Source organism: Nansenia antarctica (genome assembly GCF_963989245.1).
Source record: "Nansenia antarctica genome assembly, chromosome: 10".
NCBI lineage: Eukaryota > Metazoa > Chordata > Actinopteri > Argentiniformes > Microstomatidae > Nansenia > Nansenia antarctica.
Window position 1 is genome coordinate 22,297,828 of NC_137680.1, and position 14,560 is coordinate 22,312,387.

The 14,560-nt window shown below is 44.4% G+C and overlaps 1 protein-coding gene across 1 annotated transcript in view; it reads left to right on the top strand.

Annotated features, from left to right (window-relative positions):
- Nucleotides 1-2,261, top strand: part of LOC308166758 (uncharacterized protein) — a gene marked incomplete at its 5' end in the record, with an annotated part of 47,579 nt that extends 45,318 nt beyond the window's left edge. The window contains one exon of the mRNA XM_080541083.1: nucleotides 137-2,261. Within this exon, the coding sequence (XP_080397209.1) occupies nucleotides 137-1,865 (1,729 nt within the window). The 3' untranslated portion in view covers nucleotides 1,866-2,261. The remainder of the gene's footprint in view (nucleotides 1-136) is intronic.
- Nucleotides 2,262-14,560: the final 12,299 nt, after the last annotated feature.

Here is a 14,560-nt window from a genome sequence, read left to right on the forward strand (position 1 = left end):
AATGTGACTCAACAAAATAACAAAAATAGCACTTTCCACCGCTTGAGTGGTTCTTGATTTGGTATTTGTTATTTCTGTGTCAATTACCACTTTTACATACCTGTAAACTCTATTTTCTGCCTTTGTAATTCTGCAGAGACACCATAGGAGCAAATTACTTTGGCAGTAGCCAGTGTGATGATGACATGGACCAGGGAATGGCCCCAGTGGAGGACATGGACTCAGAGGACACAGAGCAAGAAGAAGATGACGAGATGGAAATTCAACATCCTGATGGGACTGAGGGGCAGTCGACACATGAAGTGGAGTCTAAACCTCAAACATCGCAGCTGGCCACACCTGACTCCCCTGCTGATCCTCCTACAACACCCCTGGTGGCCAAGGAGCGTGAGGACACCCTGTCAGCGCGCCAGCTGCGGATAGTATTGTTTGCACTGTGCTGCGGCATCCCTAAGGCACGTGAGCACCTAAGGCACCCTAAGCACCTCTCCGCCCAGCCCCAGCTGATCCATACCTGGCTGGCGGTGAAGAAGAGGCAGCTGGAGTGCGAGGGCCTGGCGCCCAACAGAGCAGAGTTGGAAGAACGCATGGTGGAGTGGGTCCTGGCCCAGCGTGAGCAGCAGCTGCCGCTCAACGAGGAGAACCTCTTCCTGAAGGCCTCGGAGATCCACCACCAGATCGGCTTACGCAGCGCCATCCGCATCTCGTACGACTGGGCCGTGGGCTTCATGCTGCAGCACGACTTGGGGCGGCAGGCCACGGGGCAGGCGGCCACTGTGGGGCGCTGCCTGCCACGCTACATGGAGGAAAACGCCCACTTTCTCACAGAGTTCACCCGCAAGCACATCTATGCTCATGATCTTCCCCACACTGCTATAGCAGCCATGGCTGAGTTGTCGGTGTTCATTGATCATAAGATCCTGGAAGACAAAGAGGCGGTCCTCCAGCTGGTGGGTTCTGGAGAACCCCTGCTCACAATCTACCTGGCAGCACTAGCTGACGGAACCATGCTGCCAACTCTGGTTCTGTTCAAAGGACCGCTTCCCGAAGGGCCCAACTCAGTCCTGCCTAACTCTGTCCTGCTGGAGGCCCGGAAGGAGGGCTTCACGGGGCAAGAAGCGGTAGAACTGTGGGCGTCCAGAGTATGGCAACAGCACATGCCGGCCCAGAGCCGGAGCAACAAAAGCATGCTGGTTTTGGATGGCCACCACGGACACGTGCACGACGGCTTCCTCGCCACCCTCAGCCAAGCCGGCACCTTGCCAGCCGTGATCCCCGCGGGCTGCACATGCCGCCTGCAGCCGCTGGAGATGTGCTTGAGGCCTGTGCTGCAAAGCTTCCTGCTGGCTCGCTGGTCCCAGGCGGTGTCCGAGGGAAAGGCGGTGGGAACCTTGGACAAAGTCCTACTGCAGCTGGTGTTGGCCTCGACGGCGGAGGCTCTAGCCTGCCTGGCTGACCGGCCAGAGCTGATGCAGCGGTCCTTCCTCCTGACCGGTGTTCTTCCTGGACAGGAAAAGGTTGCTTCCCCTGCAGAGACCCAGTCTCAGCTGCTAAGAACATTCAGAGAGGCCCTACTAGGCCCTGATGGTCCAGAGCCAGAGTTGCCTGCCGAGCTGGTTCCAGACAATGTACAGGACACAAAGGACATTGAAGGGAAGGTAAATGAGGAGAAAGAAAATGAGGTGATGCCTCAGCCAGCTGTTGAACAGGATATGGTCATGGGGGAGGATGAGGACAGTACGAAGGATAAAACCACTGAAAAGGATGATGTAAGAGAGGTGGTGCTACCAGAGATTGAGGAGATTGGAGGTGCACTTAAGAAACACTCAGCCTTGTCTCTCTCTCCAAGTCCTCCCCCCTCATAAGCCCTGGTCGTGTGCAGTAGGTAAGAAACTGGAGAAAATCGTTGTGGTGGTGCATTTAAAAATGTTTTTCTATGTTGTATAGATGCACCGATCCCTTACTGAGCATATCGGGCAGATATTGGCCTAAAATGCTGACTGGAGAATAAAAAATGGGAAATGTTATTTACCGATCTGCGAAGGTAGTAACTATTATTAGTGATTAGTGAACAACAACAACAACAACGTCTGCCATGTTGCCTTATGCCATTTGCCATTGTGGTGCATCCCTGCAAATGGATACTGTACCGTCTGCACTATATGCATATGATACATATAGTGTTACGCTTAAAGGTAGATAGCGGTGAATTCTGCTGGAGCGAACATTCTATGCGAATGTAGAGCATTTATCATATCAGTTTCCACAAGGTTTGGCAGAGATGATTTTTGTTAATAGTCTGTCTTATAAGCATGTCTTTTATTGATAATATGACTCCAATGTACAAATGTGCAAAGAATTGTTGAGTACAATAATAAAATTCAAATGCATTTGGATATTTTCTAATGTTTGTCGTTTGTTTGCACACTTTGTTGTGCGTTTACAAACTTGCTCAAGTTTTGTCCACATCTCAAGATATAATTCACCCAAAATATTAAACCCCATTCACACATAAGAGCTTTCCTATTAAATTCCATGGAATTTACCTGGTATATGGCATGTGTGAACGGAATTTCAAGGGAAATCGGTTCAGGCAATTTCCCTGGTTTAAGACCTTGTGTATTTTCATGGAAAATGCAGGAAGGTTGTGAACAGAAGCATGAACATTGCCTGGTCCGGCACGTAAAGGGTTAGGTATGTCTGATGCAAGAAGACGTTTTTACGTGGAACAGGTGAACCAATCACAGCGAGTAGTTTATCGTCTAGGCTTGGTTCTTTTGATTTACTACCACAGATTAATGTGTGTATCTTAAATTAGGAAGACAAATGTAATCTTCTGGCACTTAAATAGCATTGAGGTTGATGCAGGCTCACTAGTCAGCCATAGCTTTTACGTTGGCATGGCCATTTTATATGAAAACACCTGCTAGCATGCTAATTTCACACGTAATTTGCTCCGCTAATGTTACAGAGTTGGCTAGTTAACCCACATCACATTAGTCAAAGTGATAAATATAATTCCACAACTGGATACTACTTAATTTCCAATCATAGTTAGCTAGCTTACTTACTTATCAAATGTACATTTTGTGATAGACGCATTACGGAGCACCCACACCATCTCTTCCCACAGCAGTCCTGCATCGCGCAATCAGCAGGGCGTAGCGCAGACCGCGCAAGAACTGCCCCAGACCCTGAATATCGCCACTACTAAATATAATTCCACAACTGGATACTACTTCATTTCCAATCATAGTTAGCTAGCTGACTTACTTAGCTAGATTACTTATCAAATGCACATTTGTGATATGTTTACTCAGTGCGCACCAGTGGCATTTCCAGTCACTCCCTCTCTTCAACTGTGCCTACTCAGGCCGACAACACAGTGTGCACTGCACTGTTCCGTCTGTTTATTGTTACTAGCAATATGTCTAATTGAGTTAACTCGTATTATGCTTACCATCACCAAGTTCTCCCATACTGTACATATCATTTCATAACTGTACACATCCTATTCTAATATCCTATCACTATTATGCATATAAGTACAATATGACGAAAGTTTGTCATTGCCATTAAAATACCTGATATATACCAGATCTGTCATCACGGGGAGGCCCGAGAGAGGACGACTGGAGGCTAGCACCCTCCATTGTCTCTCTGATTTGGGCGCAATACGGACAAGTGATGGGCGAGGGTCCAGTTATATGTGTTTCCACCCCTGGCATCTATCCTCCCACTGTTGGCACGAGTGAGATCGGAGGAGTTAATTCTCATAGCCCCTGACTGCTCCGGAGATGATCAAATAAAAGCGAGCCAAGCAGGTGACCCAAATAGGCAGTGTAGGCAGCTTTTCATTCAAGATCCTTTCAGAGTTCAATCTGGGGATACACCGTACCTGCTTTACGCTTTGTTCAAATCCAGAGAGTTTGGACTCTTCTCCAACACTACATATCAACTACTATCCTGTAGTCCAAAAGTTACATACGCAAGTGACAGGATATTAGAATAGCATATGTACAGTTACAAAATTACTTATGAAAGTACAGTAGGCTGTGGGATATCATAGCATAATACTATGATACTATCATGTAATTTACAGGGAACTGAGCATCAGAAAAAAAAATGCGACATTAAGAGGAAAAAACCACATATAAGTCGCATTTATTTAGAAATATATTTCACAAAATCCAAGACCAAGAACAGACATTTAATCTGGAAAGGCAAGTTTATTCAACTACACAATAGCACACAGAACAACAGGCTGAATAGAAGTCTGGTATGTTAACGTAACACATTAACAGTTATTCAGCTACACAATAGCATAAAGAACATACCTGGGAGGCTGAATAGGCTAAATGAACATAACAAGCCAGCGAGTCCAACAAGCAAGTTACCAGTAAGCAAGTTCACCAAGCTACCGTTTGCTTAGCTTCAACAAGCTAATGTTTTAGATAACTTCTTCAGGGGTTTCGGAGCAGCATATAGTTGTCACAAGCCCAGAGCGGCCTAGAGCGCCCTCTGTCGGCTGTAATAATAATACATTGAATTTATATAGCGCTTTTCCGAGGCTCAAAGACGCTGACAATGTAGACGGTAATGTTTACTCCTTGGTTCATGTCAGTCAGTATGAAATTATATATATATTGATATATAAGTCGCACCTGACTATAAGTCGCAGGACCAGCCAAACTATGGAAAAAAAAGCGCCTTATAGTCCGGAAAATACGGTATGTGTGAAAAGGGCTTTATACACTCTGTAGCAAGTACTAACTCTTCTCAAGAAACCAACCCTTGACCAATCCTTCTCTCCACCCTGTCAGAACTGGGCCTCTCTGGCTCTGCACTCTCCTGGTTTGCATCCTACCTGGCTGATCGCTCCTACCAGGTGACTTGATCGCTGTCCTCTCCATGAGCCCTCACCACTGGGGTTCCCCAGGGCTCTGTCCTAGGAATCTTACTTTTCTCCCTCTATACCAAGTCTGGCTCGGTAATTTCCTCACATGGGTTCTACCACAGCTACGCAGATGACACTAAACTCTTCCTGTCTTTCCTCCACCTCTGACCTACATGCGGCAACACGTGTCTCTGCGTGTCTTGCTGAGATCTCTGCATGGATGTCAGCCCACCACTTGAAGCTCAACAACACTGAGCTACTCTTCCTCCCTGGGAAAGCCTGCCCTCTTCAAGACTTCTCCATCACAGTTGAGAACCCCACTGTTACCTCCTCCCAGACAGCCAGGAACCTTGGAGTGATCCTCAACAACCACTTATCTTGTGCAGCAAACTTTGCAGCGACAGCACGCTCCTGCAGAATTTTCCTTTATAACATCAGAAGGATACGTCCATTCCTTACCAGAGAAGCAGCTCAACTCTTGGTCCAGTCACTGGTCATCTCCCGTCTTGACCACTGCAATGCACTCCTGGCCGGGCTCCCTGCCTCCTCCATCAGAGCTCTGCAGCTCATCCAGAATGTGGCTGCCAGTCTGGTGTTCAACCTCCCCAAATTCTCTCATGTTACCCCCCTCCTTCACACCCTTCACTGGCTCCCGATAGCAGCTCGCATCAGATTCAAGGCTCTGGTGCTTGCCTTCCGGGCGGCAAAAGGAACAGCCCCTGCCTACCTGCAAGCAATGGTCAGCCCCCAAACATCAGCCCATTCACTCTGCTCCTCCGCCTTTTCTGGCCAACTGGCGGCAGTCGTGCTGCCCGGTCATGTCTCTTCACTATACTGGCTCCCCGCTGGTGGAACAAGCTTCCCACTGCTGTCAGAACTGCAGAATCACTCCCCATCTTCCGCTGGAGACTGAAGACCCATCTCTTCAGGCTACATCTTAACTGTGCCTCCTAAGACTTGCTTTGGAATAAGGCGTCTGCTAAGTGCCAAAAATGTTAATGTACTTTATACTAACGCATTCCCTTACATTGAACGTAGTCTATGGGTCTTGTCGTGCTGTGAAAGGAAAGTAGATTAATGTAGGATTGAGTCACATTATCTATGGACTAAAAAGATTCCTTTCACAAAATGTTTTAACTGTGAGCTCCATTTGGTCAATTTAGTCACAGTCCTGTTTCAGTGAAAATATCAGATGAGATATTGACCGTACTGACACGAGATGTTCCCGGGGCACCTGTGGGTATTTCAACTTGAGCACAGCTGTGTGGAAGGTTTTCCTAAGAATCTCATGAGAATATGTTGCATTTTGGAGAGTAGGCTTTTTTAAACAGATTGTTGTTGAGTTGTTTTTATACCTGGAAAGGAATGTGTGGTTCTCTCCATACACTTGTTTTTCAAGTCTCCCAGAAAGTTATCTTGACCTTATTATTTTTTTATTTTTTTACTATGACCTGTAAATCATTGCGGTTCAATGTTTTAGCTGTCTGCTTTAGTTATTATCTACTGACAAACTTGATCTGGGACTTTCATTTCAGGTCAAGAATTGAGAAAAAAACTTTTTATTTTAAATTTAAACAAAACAGTTGTTTCCTGAAATGAAAAGGAATTCACCCCAACCCTGGCGATAATAAGTCATCCTGAGGTTGTCTTTATTACAACTTTTGTTATTTCGGTTCGAGATTAGGCACCGGCTCCGAACCAGCCATCAAACTGCCTGACTGAAGCCAAGCATCCATTACATTTAGTTTAATGTGGTAGTCATTTGCTGCTTACTTTAGTTTTTCAATTGTAAAAATAAAATACTAAATGTACCAGTGAAAGTATTTCATATACAGTGGGGGAAATAAGTATTGAACACGTCAACATTTTGTCCAGCAAATGTATTTCCAATTAGCCTATTCAAGTGACATTTGCACCAGACGTTGGTATTAACTCAAACAATCCAGACAAAAAATCTAAACATTAAAGTCAAATGTAAATAAAGTTATGTGTAATAAAGTGGAAATGAAACAGGAAAAAAATGAACAGTATTGAATACACTAACTGAAATTAATTCAATACTTGGAGAAGCCTTTGTTTGTAATGACAGCTTCAAAGCGCTTTCTGTATGAAGTAACTAATAGCCTGCAGTATTCAGGTGTGATTTTGGCCCATTCCTCTACACAGATTGTCTTTAAATCTTGAAGATTGCAGAGGGCCCTCTTGTGAATCTGGATCTTCAGATGCTTCCACAAATGTTCAATTGGGTCAGGTGATTGACTGAGCCATTCCAACAAGTTGATTTTCTTCCTCTGAAACCAATTGCGACTTTCCTTTACGCTTTGGATCGTTGTCCTGCTGCAAGGTCCACCCACGTCTCATCCTCAGCATCCTGGTGGATGGCAGCAGGTTAATCTCAAGAATCTCTCTGTACATGGCTCCATTCATTGTTACTTCAATGATATGAAGTCTGCCAGTACCACAAGAGGAGAAACAGCCCCACACCATGATACTTCCACCTCCAAAATTCACTGTTGGTATAGTGTTATTCGGGTGATGTGCAGTGCCATTTCTCCTCCAAACATGGTGTGTTGTGTGACAGCCAAAAAGTAAAATGTTGGTCTGGTCATCTGGTCATCTCCTGGTCTGGTCATCTCCCAGTAGTTCACTGGCTTCAACATGTCTTTTTTCAGTAGTGGAGTCTGTTAAAGAATTTTCTTAAGTATCACAGTTGTACAGTTGTACCTGCTGCCTCCAAGTCTTTCTGGAGCTCTTTCCTAGTGGTCCTTGGCTCTTTGGCTACTCTTCTAAGTATCCTTCTGACTCCTTGATCAGAAATCTTGCGATGAGCTCCTGTGCGTGGCCGGTTGATGCTGGAGTGTTGTTGCTTCCACTTACGGATAATGCCCCCAATGGTGCTTACTGGAAGATTCAGAAGTTGTGAAATACGTCTGTAGCCAATTCCATTTTCATGTTTTGCAACAATCTGGTTGCGACGGTCTTGAGACAGCTCTTTGCTTTTAGCCATCATTAGATGTTTGTTGTGTAGCACCTTGGTAACAAAAAAAACATTTTATAGCCAATCAATATATTCTAACCCAGCTGACATTAATTAGCACAGTTTGGAGGTAGAGTTGCTTCCTAATTAGTTATGGTTTTCAGCTGGTTCCTTGCCTTTCCTTGCTGTGGTGTACTGCTTTTTCTTAGGCTGTGTTCGGAATTGTATACTAGCATACTGCATACTAGCATACTCAATGAGTATATACTGCATACTGCCTACTAAATTCATAAAACGTACGTGAAAACCAGCCGACCATTTACACAGTACGCATACTGCCTCCCAGAATGCATTTCGCCGGGAGCGGCGAATTTAAACCTCCATTAGCTAAAATATGTAATTTTGGCTTTACAAGTGTTAACATGTCATTTTATGAAGTTTTAATATGTTTTCAGGCGAGAAAGTAACCACATATATTCCCAGAATGTGTCCAGTTTACCAAAATAACCCGTTTATATATCTGATCTGACGATTTTTTGCGTCTTCTGTTCGCTAGCTGCGTTCGTAAATTCGCCCTGGAAATATGATCAGCACTCATGGAATGCCTCTTGTCCAATCAAATTACCTGGTCCCTTTCCGGCGCTCTCAGAGCGATTTTAACTTCTCCCTTCATCCAGGACACCTTGTGCATAGTCTACCCCCAAATAGAGTGCTTATATAATAAAATTCCATGAACAAGAGTGCTCCAGGCACAGGCATATGGATGCTTAGGGTCATGGTCCTCTTGCTCACGGCCATAGGCTACTAGCCTGAATACGCCCGATCTCGTCCGACCTTGGAAGCTAAGCAGGGTTGGGCCGTGTTAGTACCTGGATGGGAGACCGCCTGGGAATTCATAGCTTTCATGTGACGTCACAGCATAGTGGAAACGCCCACCTGACGGGCAAAAGGCACTGCCTGTGAAGTTGCAGAGCACCAGGAAACACAGTAGCATTGGTTAGAAAACAATCATGCCAGATAGTTGCTGTGCAATCGGGTGTACAAACCGGCGAGGAGATAGGCCTGGGTTGTGTCTTTATAGGATACCGAGTGAAAAAGAAAATAAAGAGAGGAGAAATGTGTGGATTAATGCCATCAAACGAAGTGTACCGGGAGCGGGACAGAAAGAATGGGTGCCATCAAAGCACACACGTCTGTGCAGCGAACATTTCATCAAAGGTAAGTTAGCTAAAGTAATGTTAATATAATTAGCTACAATTGCAAAGCATTTAGCCATTATCTGTACATAGCTAACGTTCATAATTTCTGCATGGTTTGTTTAGGTGGCTTGCCAAAAGGTTGCTAACGTTAGCATTAGCTACTAATGCCGTAACGTTATTATCGCCTTGATTCATAGGTTTCAAATCTGACGACCCTTTGTCTCCTGACTGGGTTCCATCAGTGTTCTCGCACACATCACCCAACAAGAAGAGGAAAAGGGAGAAAGCAATGGACAGGTACGAGCAGCACAACACAATTATGAAAAAGCGTGAGGAGAAGCAGCAAGATGCAGCTGCCCCAGCACTGCCAGATCAAAGCCTACCTGACATGGAGCCAGAGCTACCTGCTCCTGAGGCTGAGCAGTGTAACAACAACAGGTGCAAGGATAATGTTGCAAGACTAGAGAGGGAATGCAACTACCTTAGGGAAGAGAACCGTCGGCTGAAGGACATGATGTACATTTGATGAAGCCACCTTAGAAAAGGATGATGAAAAAGTGATAACAATGACTGGAATGCCCACCTATGCCAAATTACACATTGTTTATATGTTTGTCTTCTCCCTGTTACCAACTGGTACAATCCTCTCTCCTTTCCAACAACTTGTACAACTTGTACAACCTGGACGGGTGCTGGGTGAATAAAATAAACTAGGAAATAGGATGTCCCGCACACCGTAGAAGATTTCTTTGTATGCCTCATCACAAATGTGTACATTTCATTTGGAAAAACTTCATATTCTTATGTACATTTAATGAAATAAAAAAACTGAACATGTACTGAAAGTTTGTTTTATTTTAATTTTTATTGTTTTATTAAATATTAACATCTGAACATGTTTGTCCTTTGTGCTGTGTATACCATAGAATGAATGAAGACATGTCAAGGTTTGTTCAGTTTTTTCTGCTCCCTCTTCTGTTTAGCTAGTTCTCTTTTACAGTCACTGCATTTCCAACATGATCGTTTTATGTTAGTGGTGTCTATCTTTAAGCAAGCGCTGTGAATGTATTGTGTTTTACAGATCCCTGATGTACACTCAAGTATGTCATCAGTAGGCAGGACAGGCATTCCACAGTAACAACTCTTGCCTTCAGCTGGTTTGGTGGCATGTGATGCTAGAACAGGAGCTGTGAAGACTTTACCTACTAGCTCTGGAATTACACAGGTCCTGACAAATGTGTGGACCTTCTCGCAGATAATGTCAAAGAAGTCTGAATCAGGCAGAACTCTCTCAATGTACATTTCTTCTGTGTCTGCTGTCCCTGGTCCCCAAACAGCGAAGTCACAGTAGCTTGCTTCTGTCAGGTGAATTTGGGTCTGGACCTAATAATAAATAATGCATTATATTTAGTCAACTTGAAATGAAAGTAACAATTGCGATGCTTTACACCAGCAAATATAAAAACAGATTGATTTTTAAAAAATCACCTGATAATAGTACTGATGGTCCCTCTTTAGTGATAGTTTGCCCTCAGTCAGTTGTAGACAAAACGTGCTGTCTCTGCTTTTCTCCACCATTGTGGTACCCTGAAGGCTGCTGGGTGCCTTAACCTCCAACACACCCATCCATGTCATGGCAGTCACATGTTAGGACACCATCAGGTGATGCCCCTAACCAAGGATATTTGGGGGTGATGAACAGCCCTGCTTTGTTAACAGTGAGGTTGGTGTGTTGGCTCTCCGTGAGCTTGGTGTATTTCTTAACAACCTCTTCTTCATGTTCAACACCCCATCTAAAAACAACACAAACAGTGTGTCTTAGCAATTTATGGTAATAGCTTACATGTTTACCACAACAAAGTGCACAGCTAATGTGACAGCAATGAACACAGCTCTTATCACAGTAACATTACTGAGGGATCATCATATACTCATTGTACATCGAGAAAGGTGATGGGGGATGAAGATTTAGGGGTAATGGTGGAGTGGTGGCCTGGAATGAACAATGCAGGGCCATCACTCTAGAGTGACTCAGCATTGTTTTGAGTTTCTAGGGTCAACGACAGGCATGGAATACAAAAGGGTAATTGCATATATTCAAATGTATCTTATGGAACACAGAAAGGCAGAAACTGTGCAATCAAGTCTTTGTAGTCATTTAAATGTGTCTATTGTTCTAGCCCAAGTCAAGAGTTGCATATGATAATTTTCTCTTACATCCCCTAGATCGCTGTCGATGTGAGTACCTAAGTAGCTGTGAATACCTGAGGGAATGTGGTGTTTTCTTTGTATCCTTGTAGGCGACAGGATAGCACACTTTCTTCAGCAGGGAGACTGATGGTTTGACTGGGTCAGTGTGGCAGACTGCTCGTATGTTGGAAGCAGTCACCCTTCCTGCCTTCTGCTCAAACCACATGGCACATTTTGCTTGAAGTTGTGTCTCCTTCTCTATCACGTGGCACTATTTGAAATAAATAAGGTTTAGTAACAAGTTTGTGACATGTGGATATGACCAAATTTACTGACTGATGTGGCCTAAATGTAGCCTAACTGTTCTTCTGTCAAACTCAACCCTGTAAAGATCTCTTCACTCTTTGCCTGTAGTTCTTTGTCTGATAAAGCTCGATACTGGGGCATGTACAGTTGGCTTAAAGGTGCAGGGATGTTCAGCTGCACTGCCCTTGGTATGAACCTGAGTGTGAATGAAAAGACCATTGTAAATTGTTATTGGTGCTGAGAAAAGTTGCCATATTAATGCAATGAATTACTATCATAAAGATGGCATGGCATGTTAGTTATTTTTTGGGAAACCAAACAATCATTATTATTTAGTGTTAACCTCTTTGCATGGCCAGGGACAACAGACAGGATGCAGCTTTTCACTGGTTTTTTCTCCCTGTCTTCAGTTGCATGCAGCATGCTGTAGAATGCTGTACATTCATCAGGGGTTGGAGGTGGTATCTTTGCTGGGGGGAGGTCACCCCAGCCAGCAGCTTCTCTCTTTCGCTGGACCTTTGTAAACCTTATCTGGCTCGCTTCAGCATACAAGTCAGCTGGTTTCAAGGATGCCATACTGGGCTCAATCCAGCTGCAGGCCTTTTCAGTGCATGCAGTGCCATCTAGCCTGCATTGGATGTAGTAAAGCGAACCACACTGGAAATAAGTCCCGAACTTTGTCGTGACGTCCCTAACAAATGACTTTACTGTGATGTATAATGCATTTGTTGAATCAAATCAAATCATACCTGTTCACAGCTGCAAGCAGGGCATATGTTATGGCACCTATGTGGGAGCAAACTTCTCCTAATCCTGCCATGCAGACACAGTGACCAAATCGGATTAATCCGTCCTTTTCCACAGCAACCCATGCAGTCAGTGGTGGATCATTGAGGCAGTAGGAATGGTTCACCTGACACGGACAGAGGTTTTGTTTAGATTTCATTTCATCAATGTCAGCCCTGTCACCAGCTGTAAACATCTGTGATCAACGTAACTATCTACCAAAATTAGAGCTATCTAGCACAAGAGAGTAATTTAGCTGTGTAACGTTAGATTAGACAACGTAGCATAACCAAAGGCAAACGTTAGGTACCTTCGCTTTGACAAGAGACTAGAGCTAGCTTACCACTGACCGTAACGTAACGTTAGCTAGCATACCGATAGCATTGGCTAATTTAACGTCACTCACCTTGGCTTTGACGATGAAGAAATTCTTCACTTTCCACACGCCAGCATTAGTTACCCAACCAGATTGGAAATATTTGTAGCTTTCGGTGCTTTTAAAAGCCTTCATCCTAGCTGCGGTATATGGGGATGGATTCTCCACCAGATATATCCAGATGTCACCGAACACGAGATCAGGCAGGGACTTAGCTGCATTTAGTGGTTCAAACACAGCCGCGGGGGCTAAATATGGGTCGCAAGTGCCCAATATGTGTAGCTTTTCCGTGTATCTTGCTAGTTCTTCATGGGTGAGGTGGTCTAAATAGTCGGCAGCCGGTAAATTGCGTCCACTCGCCATGTTGCGCGATGTTGCTATGATCCTTTTTGCCCGTCAGGTTGGTGGTTGCTAGGGAAGAAACCACGTGACTGAAAGCTATGAATACGTGGTGCTGTAAGCTTTTCGTTCCTCCGCGTTACCGAGGAGAGGCGCGTGCACTCTTTCCGGATAGACATTTATGCATGCTCTTGGGGTTCGAAACATAACTTCCCGGGGTGCCAGTGGGTTGGTTGATGGCTCAAAATGACCGTATAGCGATGGTGGAGTTAGCAAAGTAGTATTGTATTTTTACCACCTTCCTAGCCGGTGTTATTCACGGACAAATACGGTGCCCGGGGCACACTCTTTGCGGGTTAATAACGTCGCTTTACCGGGGCTTACGGTAAAAATTCAAATGTGTCCGGACAGGGGAGAGGGGCGGGATCGTAAATCACTTTGAATGGAGTCGATTGGAGACCCCCATCGATGTCGACACTGCTCGGAGTGAATTTAAGCATTTGACGCATGTTGAACTCCCTGTTCATTGAGTTTTACTCCCGGTTCACTTCTCGGGGTGGCACCACGGTGGTTCAGTTCACTCACTCGACAGAAATATCGTAACATAATTACAACACGTTGTAAAATGATTTGGGGGGCCAACATCTTTAGCTAGCTCAAGTAACTAGATTACTATATATTGTTGTCTTAACAGTTGGTAAAATAACATGATTAAAATAAATATATATGAGCAATAACATATCGTGGGCAAGCACTACAACCAACTTGTCCGTCTGAAGCTACAATACTGGGATCATTCGTGATTGGGCTACAAACAGTCAAATACTAGGTGAACATGTGTGTAAGACACAAATAAACTTGGATTTCATGCATTTCAAGTGGCATATTTGTAATCATGACGATGTAGTCATGTCTAAGAATGCATTTCACCATGTTAATGTTAATTATTGTTAATACGAGTTAATTCCCAGTATAGTGAAAATACCACCGCTCATCCGTGATCAGACTTAGCTGGGGTGCTGCAGCTGAAGAGTATCAAATAGAGTGCAAAAAAGCAGCATCTGCACACTCAAATATTTGCAAAAAACGATGTTTATTGCAAGCTTTCGGTCCCCAGGCTATCGGACAATGTAAACAAAAGCTGTATGACAAGTTTGTATGACGCAGTTTGACAAGGCTGAAAGCGCACAGGGTTGCCAGATGGGATTGACAATTTACAGCCTAAACTTTCTATAACCTCAAAATCAAGTAGCCCATTCGGCGGTAACCCGCCCCATCTGGCAACCCTGGACGCAACTCTGCAACCCTGGACGCGAAATGCATTTTGGGAAATAGGACCCGAGCTAGTGTCCATCGTAACCGACTTCAATTTTCACGGAAGTAACTGCTCGCCTACTAAATTTCTCGCATACTGAAATCTCGCATACTGTACAGTGTGAACGTACTACATACTCAAAAGAGTAGTATGCTAGTATGCTATTCCGAACACA